The sequence below is a fragment of the Austrofundulus limnaeus genome, unplaced genomic scaffold (genome assembly GCF_001266775.1).
Source record: "Austrofundulus limnaeus strain Quisiro unplaced genomic scaffold, Austrofundulus_limnaeus-1.0 Scaffold406, whole genome shotgun sequence".
Classification (NCBI taxonomy): domain Eukaryota; kingdom Metazoa; phylum Chordata; class Actinopteri; order Cyprinodontiformes; family Rivulidae; genus Austrofundulus; species Austrofundulus limnaeus.
In genome coordinates, this window is record NW_013952808.1 from 253309 (window position 1) to 264806 (window position 11498).

Consider the following 11498-nt stretch of genomic DNA (forward strand, 5'->3'; position numbering starts at 1 on the left):
TAGTAATGGTGTTTTCCATCTGGCTACATGTTGACTGCTAAAACTTCAGATTTTGTTAATAAATAGTTTAAAGAACTAAAGTCAGTCAGTGGAACTGTACTGTGGCTGTCAGTAATTATGTGTTTTAGCCACTAAGGAGAGGTGTGATTTAATAAGAGAGGATGATAAATCATTCAATAGACCTCTAAAAAATGTGTCCCCCTCTCCTCTGAGATGATGGTTACACCCTTGAGTGAAGGCACCAGCTAAATGTCTGGTTTTCTCCTGCTTTTGTTAAACTGTCTGTTGTAGCTCTTGTGCTGCACAGAGAGGCTGCCTGTCACTGTGAACGTGAGTTGAGATCTTCTCCTCATTGGTCAGTCAGCATGAGGTGGGTCAGGTGACTGAGAGGGTTGTGTAATGTCAAGTGTTGCTTTTGTGTAAATGGAGGACACTTCCCTCGATCTCAATGTAGTGGTTCATGTTTACCAGATTATATTGATGTGTTTTGTTTTTATTGCATCATGTGAAGGAGTGTCCTTGACAAGATGACATAGTGTATTTGTAGTTCTATGAGCATTTGTACATCAAAATACACTTGGAATTTGAAGTATTGAGTATATTTACTATATATTGCAATAATTTACTCTGTATTTTGCCAGACTGGTAATCCTGGGGTCGTGATGGTGGGGCCCTTGAATATTGTTGCCCAGGGTACAGCGAAGTGTTAATCCGGCCCTGGCTGTAACTCTAACAAATTGATCAAATATACAACTTTTATCAGCATTTTAGACATAAAAAAATGTTTCATAAGTTGTCTAGTGTGACAGGGCCATTAACTAGAAACTCGTATCAAAGCAGAAAGCACATGGGAACAGAATAATCCGTGGGTTAAACCTGCCAGTGATGACATGATTCTAGGCTTTGGGACCTGTAGAGGAGAACGATTTATCTCATTTTGTGAGTAAAACTGCAGGCTGGTATTGTTTTAGTTTGTAACTCTGTTTAAAAACAACAACCTTCTGTTTACAGAGGCCATCAGCAGCTGAAAAGATGTTTGAAAAAAATGTGCTGAATAAATCCTTTTATTGTGCAACATGGAAATAACAGAAACAAGATTAAATCTGGTTTAGGTGGACGTAACTCAAACGCTTGGAAAATTAGAAATACTAAAAGGTAACATAATGGTAACTGTGTGGGCTGGCTGTGGTGGAGTGGTTAGGGGACTCGTCCTGCTGGAGCAACCTGGAGCTCTTTGTTAAGAAAAGTGGAAATAATAAATGAAGACTTCAGGTTGGTATTTTGAATAAACTTATGAGGAAACAATGAATGAAGACATGGGTCAAACACTGCATCTTCATACAAACATTTAACAGCAGCAGGTAACCTGCCAGATGTTATTATTTCCAAGTCTTCTAATTACCACTGTAACAACAGCAAGTTTGTAAAACTAACTGCAATGCCGAAGCAACAATCATCCAATCAGGTGTTGTTGTCGAGTAACGCCCTCTTTGTGCTCATCCAATAAGATGTGCACCGTGACAAAAGGTCGTCCAATCAGGTGTGTTTCTTGTGAACCGCCTTTCTTTGGAAACGCCCATTTGCCCGCAGAGAAACCTACGTGCTTGAGTTGGCCAGCCAAGTCCGTCAGTCTTCACCATGAAGCAGATGATAAAGAACATGTGTGATGCAGACTGAGCGACAGTCTGATTTTTTTTTCCAGGCAACCGAATTATTCGACAAGCTTAACATTTATTTACATATTGACAAAATCTGCTATTTGAATTTGTTCACACCAATAAAATCTCAATATGGAACTTATTACTAAGTATTTAAGGCATAATTATTTAAAATACTTATGAAAATAGGGGGGTTAACAGAGTACAAACTTTGAGGGATTTAATTTATTGTTAACATATTCTTGTTAGATTCACAATTTTAAAAAAATTGTTTTTCATCTTCAAATTAGAAAAAAAGTTTTTCATATAACACAAACTCAGAAAACAAATATAGCATTGCCATATGGATAAATAAGTAAAAAAATATACTGTCTTGAGGCAACAAAGCTATAAAAATACCAAATAAAGGGTGAAATCACAGTGTGACTAAAAGTAACCAACCTGCCACTCCTTTGAGTGTATGAATATTGTAATGTTTCTGTTACCTTCTGTTATGTTCAATAAAAAGATATATGCATATGTTCTTAGAGGAAACTGAAGACACGAGCTGCAGGGTTTTGACAGGAAGTCTTTAATCTCACCTGTGGCTGCTGCTCAGAAGAACCAGCCTCTCTGCCTTCTGCGTGAACGCCCCAAAGGGAACGCCTGCTGTCAGGTAGCACACATGAGCAGCGTGTGTGAGGCCTCTGGAGGCTGTGGAGAGGAGCCACACCGCACGTCAGTTTGCATATGTGTGTGTGTGTGTGTGTGTGTGTGTGTGAGACAACCCGTCAGTCAGTGGGTGTGTCTGTACCGAGAGAGTCTCCCATGGTGGTGATGGCCTTCTGCCGAACTGCAGCGTTTTCTGTCTCATTGGAGAGCATCACAGCCAGGTGGGGCCTCCAGTCTCCAGACTTCTCATTTCCACAGCACTGAGCACAGAAAACTCTGAACTATTAATGTTTTTAACATGTTCACTGCCAGGACAAAAAAAATCACGTCATTCACAGCTCAAACATGCTGAAGTCTTATTCTGATGTTTTACCGTGGCTACGGCTGGGATTCTCCCAGACAGCAGCTGGAAGAGCGTCTGAACGGGATCACTGGCTGCTAGCTGGCTTGTAAACCTGCCAACAGAGCAGCGTGCGTCACTTCACATCTTCAGCAAGGCTAGCAGCTGGGCTAGTTGCTAAAACAGTAACCGACCTATTTAAAGCACAGCCTTTCTGTCAAACTGTCCAGGAACGTTTCACAGCAGCCTAACCGCTCACATTCTGTCCCTCGTCAATCACGTATCTAAATCGGTCAGGTCTTTCCCCAGACACGCCCTCTGGCAGCCTGACTCCTGCAGTGCAGCTCTCTGCAGGCTGATGCTGCAGAGTTGTCAGACAGCTTTTTAGTTGGCCAGTTAAATATTTATTTTATTGTAGAATATTTCTGAACATACAAGTATATTCTGTCTTTTTACCACCTAATAGTCTCTGAGACTGGTGGGCAGTTATATTTCATTTCAATCCAGATTATAATCTGCAGGGAGGAGTTAATGGTCTGTTATATGAAGAGTAATGAGAATAATCTGGATTTATTAATTTTATTTATTCAAAGACTGAATTTATTTAATGGTTCACAACTAAAGCTTTAAAACGTCTCGTGCCGTGAGATAAAACTACTTTTTAAAAAGCTAGGACAGGAAAAATTGTAGCTAAAAGCAAAGCAAACCAGTAGCTAAAAGCAAGGACAGGCAAAACTGTAGCTAAAAGCTAGGACAGGCAGAAACGTAGCTTAAAGCTAGGACAGGCAAAACTGTAACTAAAAGTAAGGACAGGCAAAACTGTAGCTAAAAGCTAGGACAGGCAAAACTGTAGCTAAAAGCTAGGACAGGCAAAAATGTAACTAAAAGTAAGGACAGGCAAAACTGTAGCCAAAAACTAGGACAGGAAAAACTGTAGCTAAAAGCAAAGCAAAACTGTAGCTAAAAGCTAGGACAGGCAAAACAGTAGCTAAAAGCTAGGACAGGCAAAACTGTAACTAAAAGTAAGGACAGGCAAAACTGTAACTAAAAGTAAGGACAGGCAAAACTGTAGCTAAAAGCTAGGACAGGCAGAACAGTAGCTAAAAGCTAATATTAGTTAAACAGTAGCTAAAAGCTATTAGAAAAACAGTAGCTAAAATGTGATAGTAAAACAGCCGCTAAAAGCTTTTAGTAAAAAAGTAGCTAAATGCTATTAGTAAAACAGTAGCTAAAAGCTAATATTAGTAAAACAGTAGCTATAAGTTAGGACAAGAAAAACTGTAGCTAAAAGCTAACATTAACTAAACAGTAGCTTAAAGCTGGACAGGCAAAAGAGTAGCTTACAGTTGGGAATGGGCGGCAAAACCGTAGCTAAGTGCTCAGCTTCATTGTACAGGCTTGTACAATGACAAAGACTATTCTATCGTTAGCAAAACAGCAGATTAAAGGTAGGACATCCAAAATTGTAGCTAAAAGCAAATCTTAGCCAAACAGCAGGACAGTCATAACTGTATCTAAATGCTAATAACAGGAAAATAGTAGCTAAAATCTAATCATGCAGCAAAAATGATTTCAAAGAGCACAAAGTTTTCACGAATTTGAAAAGTTAATATATTTAAATGAGGAAAACTGTAAATCAAGTTAAACATTATACCAAGTATTAAAGTTACAAAACTAAAAGTCCAAGCTGCATTGTCCTGAATAAGCTTTTTTATAGAAAAAAATTAAAATAGTGTGAACGCTGATGCATTTTTATTTAGACAAACCTTGATGATGTTGTTTATTTTTGACTTATTTGATACAACTCATTAGATTTACAGTATGTCTGTCATAAGTAGTGATAGTTGGAAAGCTTATTTTAAGCTCTTAATTTGACAGCTCGTGTGTCTCACCTGTTCAGGACTGTGGTGTACGACCTGCTGCCCATTTTGCTGGCCAGGAAGAGGGCGTGTCCCCACAGGCCGCTGGTCATGGCCGACTCCAGGGCCTCCTGAATAAAACACAGGAAGAAGTGAGAAACGTAAAGAGAAGAAAACAGAAAAGTTTAGAAAATACACATGAATAATGTGCTGAAAGGTTCTACAATGGAGTGTTGGTGACAGATGAAATGTACAGGTCTGGATACTAAAGCAACATCCACCAAACAATGAGTGGCTTTGTGCCGGTCCACAGGATTATTATTATTATTACTAAAATAAAGAGACTTTTTGAAAAAATGACAACAAGCTTAGAGTTTATTGTGAAAAGCTTGGGGAAAAATCTGAACAAGACGACTTAATAAATGTAAACTACAACTAAAAGTGCAAACAACTGTAGAAAAATAAAAGTAATGAACCTTTTTCCTCCCCGCCAGCAGCAGGTCAGTGTAGCTCTGCAGGGCCTTTTCAGGAGTCTCACAGCTGAAGCTGCTCAGATCTCCTGTCAGCAGGTCATCTCCGTTAGCAGGCGGGGCTACGACGGTCGCCGGCTCGCTGAAGTCGATAAGCGAGGGTCCGTCTGAGCCCCCGCGCTCCTCTGAGTGTGAGTCCTGCATTAGCAGCTCCGCTATATCCGACCCAACAACTTGCTGAAACAAGTGGGAAAATAACAAGAACTGCTTTGTTTATTGCTGGATAAAAACGGAAAAAGAACGGTCGATGTTTCATTTAAAGATGATGGTGTGGAGATCTGTAAAGTTAGTGAGGTGAAGTTTTTGGGTGTTATTATTGATGAAATCCTGACCTGGAAACCACATATAAATTACTTAAGAACAAAAATAGCTCAATCTATTGCAGTACTACATAAGGTAAAGGAGTTATTTAATGATAAAGCTCTATTTATATTATTTAACGCAATAATTGTTCCACATTTGATTTATTATGTTGAAATTTGGGGTAAGGCATATAAAACATTTACTAATTCTATTTTTATTTCGCAAAAAGAGCAATAACAATTACCAGAAAACATTATAGTCACCTGTTGTGGAATACTTATTTTCTGTATCACCTTGACACTGACCACTTGTTCCTGTTCCTGAAGATATGAACACTTGTTCATATCTTGAGATATCCTTCCGGACGTCAGCATCAAGTTGACCTATTTCCGTGTATCAGGATGGGGCAGGTTATGATTGGTTGTTCATTCTCACACGATGTTAGATGACAGAATGCTGTATATGAGGCCTCTCGAGACACARTGTRCAACAGAGTTAGACAGTGAGCAGTGTGGAGAGACWGACAGAGAGGCAGAGAGRCAGGCCASSTTCTCTGTGTTTCCTGTTGTTGCAATAAAACTCAGCTGATCATCCCACGGAGTACCTTCATTCTTGACCAGCGTATTTCTGTCTCTGTTGTTAAATAAATATTGCCATAACATCACCCATCAAATATATTATTTCATAAATTAAAATTATTAAAATTTGATGAGTTGGTTGATTATAAGATTTTGTTTATTATGTATAAAGCTCATAAAAATGTATTGCCTTTGAATATTCAATCTAATTTTGTTAAGAGGGAAAGTTGTTATAATTTGAAAGGATTTGAAATGTTTATAAAACCTAAAATTCGAATAAACTTGAAGGATATGTACCTCAGTTCAAGGAATAATATTGTGGAATAACTTGGACAGCGATTATAAAAATGCTGACTCGATTAATTTATTTGGTAGAATGATAGAAGTTAAATGGTTGAAAAGATATGAAACTATATATTATGTATTTCTACAAGCTGATGTTTGAGTGTTTAAAGTTTTTTGTTATGCTGATGATGGTGTGAAATTATTATATATGTACATGCGTGTGTGTATGTTTGTATATATATATACTGTATATATATTTTTGTTAAATAAGGGCAGATATAAGATTTTTTTCTTCTTCTGCTTCCTTTCATTTTATGAGATTTGTGTTTCTTTTTTGTTGTATTGAAATTTTTGTTTTTAATCGAAATGAATAAACTAAACTAAAATGTTTTTTCCATGTGATGTAATTACCCCATTTTGTCTGCAGAGAAGTATTAACAGATTCCACAAGAGGGCAGCAGAGCTCCTGTCCTGCAGCGTCACGTCCCTCACACAGGCCCCCGCCTTCTGCTGAGCAAACTCTATAGCATCCACTTTGTGCAGGTCTTCCCTTTAAAAATACAAATTAGTGTGACAATGCATCAACTCACAGGATGGGCGATGTCAGAGTTGTGTCACAGCTAAAGAAACACATTTGATGGCAATTTCTTCTGCAGGTCACCTGGTCAGGGGTCCGGGGAAGTTTCTCATCTCTTGCTGCTCTTCAGTCTCACTCAGAATCACCTGTGCAGACGCAGAAACAAAAACTGTTGTTTTTAACAACCTTAGTGAAGCGTGATAAATGTTTTCTTGTACAATAAGCTGATTTTTAGTATTTAGTACACAGGTCAAACAGTAGCTGTGCATCACAGGCAACAGTCCTAGTTGTTGCAACTTTCTGCTTTGATAACTTTTGAACAGGAGAGACATTGCCCATCTGATCGTAGCAATCAATTTCTGAAACGATACTGGTCTCTGATATGCTGCATGACAACGTTCCCTTTAAAAAAGTTTGACTTTTATCCAGTATGGAGGCTTTCAAAATAGCGGTATGTTTTGAACATATCCTAAAGGATAGCCCCCCCTCACCTATTACTAGCTGGGGTATTCAGATATTTAATTTTACCTTTAGTTTCTGAAATGAACGGATGTCCTGAGACTTTTGACTCACCAAGTATATACCACGTTTAAAAAAATTAAGTGTTCTTCAGCTGACAAACACACTTCTACTGTTGTTTTACTGCAATTATTTTATTTATTTGTTTTTAAAATTATGAAGTTTATTCCATAAAAAACAAAATAAATTCTATATATACAGTCAAAAGTACAAATCACAAATAAAATGAAAGGCAGCAGAAAAACAATCTTATATCTGCCCCTTTTTAACAAAAAATAAATTCAAACCATATTAATCTACAAATAACAAAAACAAAACAAAAAAGTCAACTCCTTCTCCAGCAACAATTCGTATACATTATACTATTTCATTATCTGTTGCTTTTTAAAGAGTGGCTAAGTCAACTTTTTTAAAATTTTTTGCAGATAAACTGTCTAAATTGGGCCTTAAAAGTATTTTCGTTATATTTCTGTGCAAATTTTGGCATTTTGCAAGTAGGGGTCTCTGTGGACAAAGTGGGCGTGTCATAAGGAAAGGCGATTCTAAAGCGACACACCTGATTTGACGGACTTTGTTAAAGGGACACACCTGATTGGACAAGAACAAAAGGGGCGTTACTGTACGGCACCACTTTTTCTGGAGAACCCTATTTGGGTCACATTTCTCCTGGTTAACCTTAGTGTTGGGGTCAGGGTCAGGATGTAAAGAGATCAAGCAGGGTCTAAGGATACCGTCATGTAGGCCTCGTAGCCCACAGTGTTTATGCTTTAGACACGCCCACTCTTGTGACACGCCCACTTTCAACTGCAGATAACCCCTTCTCACATTTTGTGTGAATTTGTTTTATTATGTATAGTTTGAAACAAGTAAATGTGCGATTGCATGTACTGTATGTCATGAAACTTTAATTTTTACATAATTTCTTTAGAAAGTTCAGAAATGCTAGCTTATCAAATGAAGCTAGCTGTCCGTGCCCCTCAGTCTCTCTTGGCACCGCCCACTTTGTTGTAATTTTGCCTGTGGGCGGGGTTATGTTTCCACAGGCGGAGTTAGTTACACTTTGTACCCACCTCCACGCTGTGGATCTGCAGGTGGCAGACGCTGTCCTGCGCCGACAAGCGTGGCGTGAGCTGCACGAGCTGGCCCGCGGGCCCAAAGCTGACCACGGCGTGAGGGACGGAGTACTTCAGAGGAGCAGAGATCAGCTGCTCAGCTCCTCGCTCTGCGCAGGTACGAAGCACAGCAGGTCAGGTGATGAACATAGAGCGAACGCCTTCAAACCAGTCCACTAACCTCCACCTGAAGTGGCAGCAGGTCGGGGGTCCGGGTCACCCAGGTCCACTCCGTTCATGTACTGACTAAGCTCGTAGCTGCTGGAGGACAGGCCTGAGGTTTTGGAGCTTTGCAGAGTCCCAGGAGGATAAGAGAAACTCTCCTCAGCATCTGTGGAAGGCCTGTCTCCAGAGTTGTTCAAGTAACGCTGGGACCAGTCCTGCACCTGCTCAGACCTGAAAAATATTATTAAGTGTTCATTCACAGAGACATGAAGGAGACAACTGACAACTTTTAGCCTAACAGGCATGGTTTTGTTCTGTGGGGAACAAACACGCCTGCACTGAGAGGACACGCAGACTCCACCCAGAGAGGTCCCAGGCTGGGATTCAATCCCCCTTCTGCACCTGAACCACCATCACCAAGAGGAAAACCTACTCATGGTTCAGCTACGCTCCGTTTATTTTAGATGTTTTTTCTGACACCTTCTGACTTCAATCATTCAGTCCTTCTTTTAAACACCATTTTTATAGATCTGATATCATAAATATAATATATAATAAAATGTCACACTTTAGTTATTTCTGCAAGTTTATGAATAAATAATGTTTTGTTGATCACAACACATTTTAGACACTTTTTTTCCCTTGTGTTTATTTTAGCAGGTAGAAACAAGCACAACCACATGTAGAAGAGTTGAAGACGACCTGCAGATGAACCTCGGTCTGATGCTGTGAGTATAGATTGATTTAGGCTCACAATTGATAAGTGAATATTGAATTGTTAAATATTTAATTTCCACATTACTATTATTTGTATGGTTTTCCAAAGCAACAGGGGGCCACTGGAGAGAGGTGAAAGCAGTCCACTGCCTGCTGTCTCAAGGCTTTATACACTAAACTGAAGGAGCCACAGCCAGAGAGAGGAAACTGCAGCTGGAGAAGTCTAACGCCTTGGCAAGAGACAGGAGGGCCAAGAAAAACTGTTATATGTGTAGTTAAGAGGACTAGACGCAAGAATATATTTGATATAAATGATAAAACTAATCAGTCGTGCTACATTTACTCAGATTTTTTTGGTGGTTGTTGTTTTATTGAAGGCAGGCAGACGTTTATGAAATGAATTGTATGTTTCCTGTATAGCTAACAATACTAACAAGGTCACAGTTAAATCCTTTTTAGTCCTGGTTCAGATCACTTTAGATCTAGTTCAGACCTGGTTTAATCCTGGTTTTCAATCTGGTAAAATGACATCCATTAAAAAAATAGTTCTGATTTAGGTTTATTTTTAGTGAAAGAAAATTTCCCATAAGGCCAAATGGAGTTGGGTCAAACATCCAGTTGTTACCTTTATGTTCTGTGGGTGTATTTGTTTTTGTTTTTTTTTTTAAATTAAGTAAGTCTCTTGAATGTCTTCTTATTTTTAATAAATATTTTATGTTCATTGTAAATTAATTACATGAGTGTATGATTTCTGTTGAATGGAGTACTAAAACATTACAATATAATAGTTTTACAACTGCAGGTCTATACTTGAAAGAAATAAGCAAAAGTAAAATTACCTTAACAGAAAATGACGGTAAAAATACATTTTACCGATAAAAGTAATTAAGTAAAAGTTATAGAACTGTTGACAAAAATCAGGAAAGTAAAAGTATTTTTCCATGCTCTCTAACAAATAAACTGTTGAATTTATTTAAACAAACTGGTTCCACTAAACCAAGTTAAGTAAATTGATCAATTTATTTAAAAGAAAAAAATACATATATTGCCTCAAATTTACTCTATTATGTGTAGTTACTATAAACCTGTGTGTATACGTGTTTTTTTTTTTGTGTGTGTAAGGCACTTATACAGGCTATTATTTGCATGTTTAGGGAAAAATAGTTTTAAATGGGTTCTTACATATTCATTACCACTATTTTTTTAATTGTGTATGATTTTGCTTTATATTTTTATTTGTAAATACGTGTAAAAGTAATTTAAATGTCTTCTGTGTATATATTGCTATCTGAATAATGTTATTTTTAAATGAATGGCCATTAAAGTATGTCATTTTGTAACACCATGTCTTATGTTTACAACAAAATAATCCGTTTGAAAATCCGATGAAAATTGATGAAGTTATGGTTATTTTAATAGTAAATGCACCATTCACATTCATGTTAAAAGTGGGAGTGCTGTCTGTACCAAGATGGCCGCCATGTGACGACGTCTGTCTCCACTGGCCAACAGCGGGGACGACTTATCTAGCCTTTATAAATCTGTGGGCAAAACTATTGTTAAAAGCTTATATTACCAAACAAGTAGCTAAAAGCTAATACTAGCAAAACAGTAGAGTTAAGCTAGGACTGGCAGAACAGTAGATAAAAGCTAATATTAGCAAAACAATAGCTTAAATGTCGGACGGGCAAAATTATAGCTAAAACCTTATATAACCAAACTGGTAGCTAACAGGTAGTTTTAGCAAAACAGTAGTCTAAGGCTAGGACTGGCAAAATTGCAGCTAAAAGTTGGTATTAGCAAAACGGTAGCTAAAAGTAAGGACCAACAAAACTATAGCTAAAACCTTATATAACCAAACTAACAGCTAAAAGTTAATATTAGCAAAAAGCTAGTCTTAAGATAGGACAGGCAAAACTATAGCTAAAAGCTAATATTAACAATTTATCTTTATGTTTAATTTGAATTGAAAAAAAATGCCTGAGAATTAAATTTTCTAGGGGGTTAAATAAAATAATTTTTATTTAATAATCAGTACATTATAGTTTTGGAGAATCATCATTACGTTTGACTGAAGGAGTGCTAGCAGTATGACAAAATGACTCAGGGGGGTATACAAGTCTAAAAATGTTGGGAACCACTGCCCCAGAGGACTGCCCCTCCACACACACACACACACACACACACACACACACACACACACA

At 37.9% G+C, this 11498-nt stretch overlaps 1 protein-coding gene across 2 annotated transcripts in view; it reads right to left on the reverse strand.

The window, feature by feature from the left end:
* The window catches only part of sec16b (SEC16 homolog B, endoplasmic reticulum export factor), a 27688-nt gene that overhangs the window by 12477 nt on the left and 3713 nt on the right, over positions 1–11498 (reverse strand). For both annotated transcript variants that reach the window (XM_014024068.1, XM_014024065.1), the window contains exons 6-14: positions 8594–8808; positions 8371–8522; positions 6866–6927; positions 6616–6754; positions 4985–5215; positions 4542–4639; positions 2683–2764; positions 2452–2569; positions 2240–2351 (exon numbers count right to left, since the gene is read on the reverse strand). In XM_014024068.1, coding sequence (XP_013879522.1) covers positions 2240–2351; positions 2452–2569; positions 2683–2764; positions 4542–4639; positions 4985–5215; positions 6616–6754; positions 6866–6927; positions 8371–8522; positions 8594–8808 — 1209 coding nt within the window. The remainder of the gene's footprint in view (positions 1–2239; positions 2352–2451; positions 2570–2682; positions 2765–4541; positions 4640–4984; positions 5216–6615; positions 6755–6865; positions 6928–8370; positions 8523–8593; positions 8809–11498) is intronic.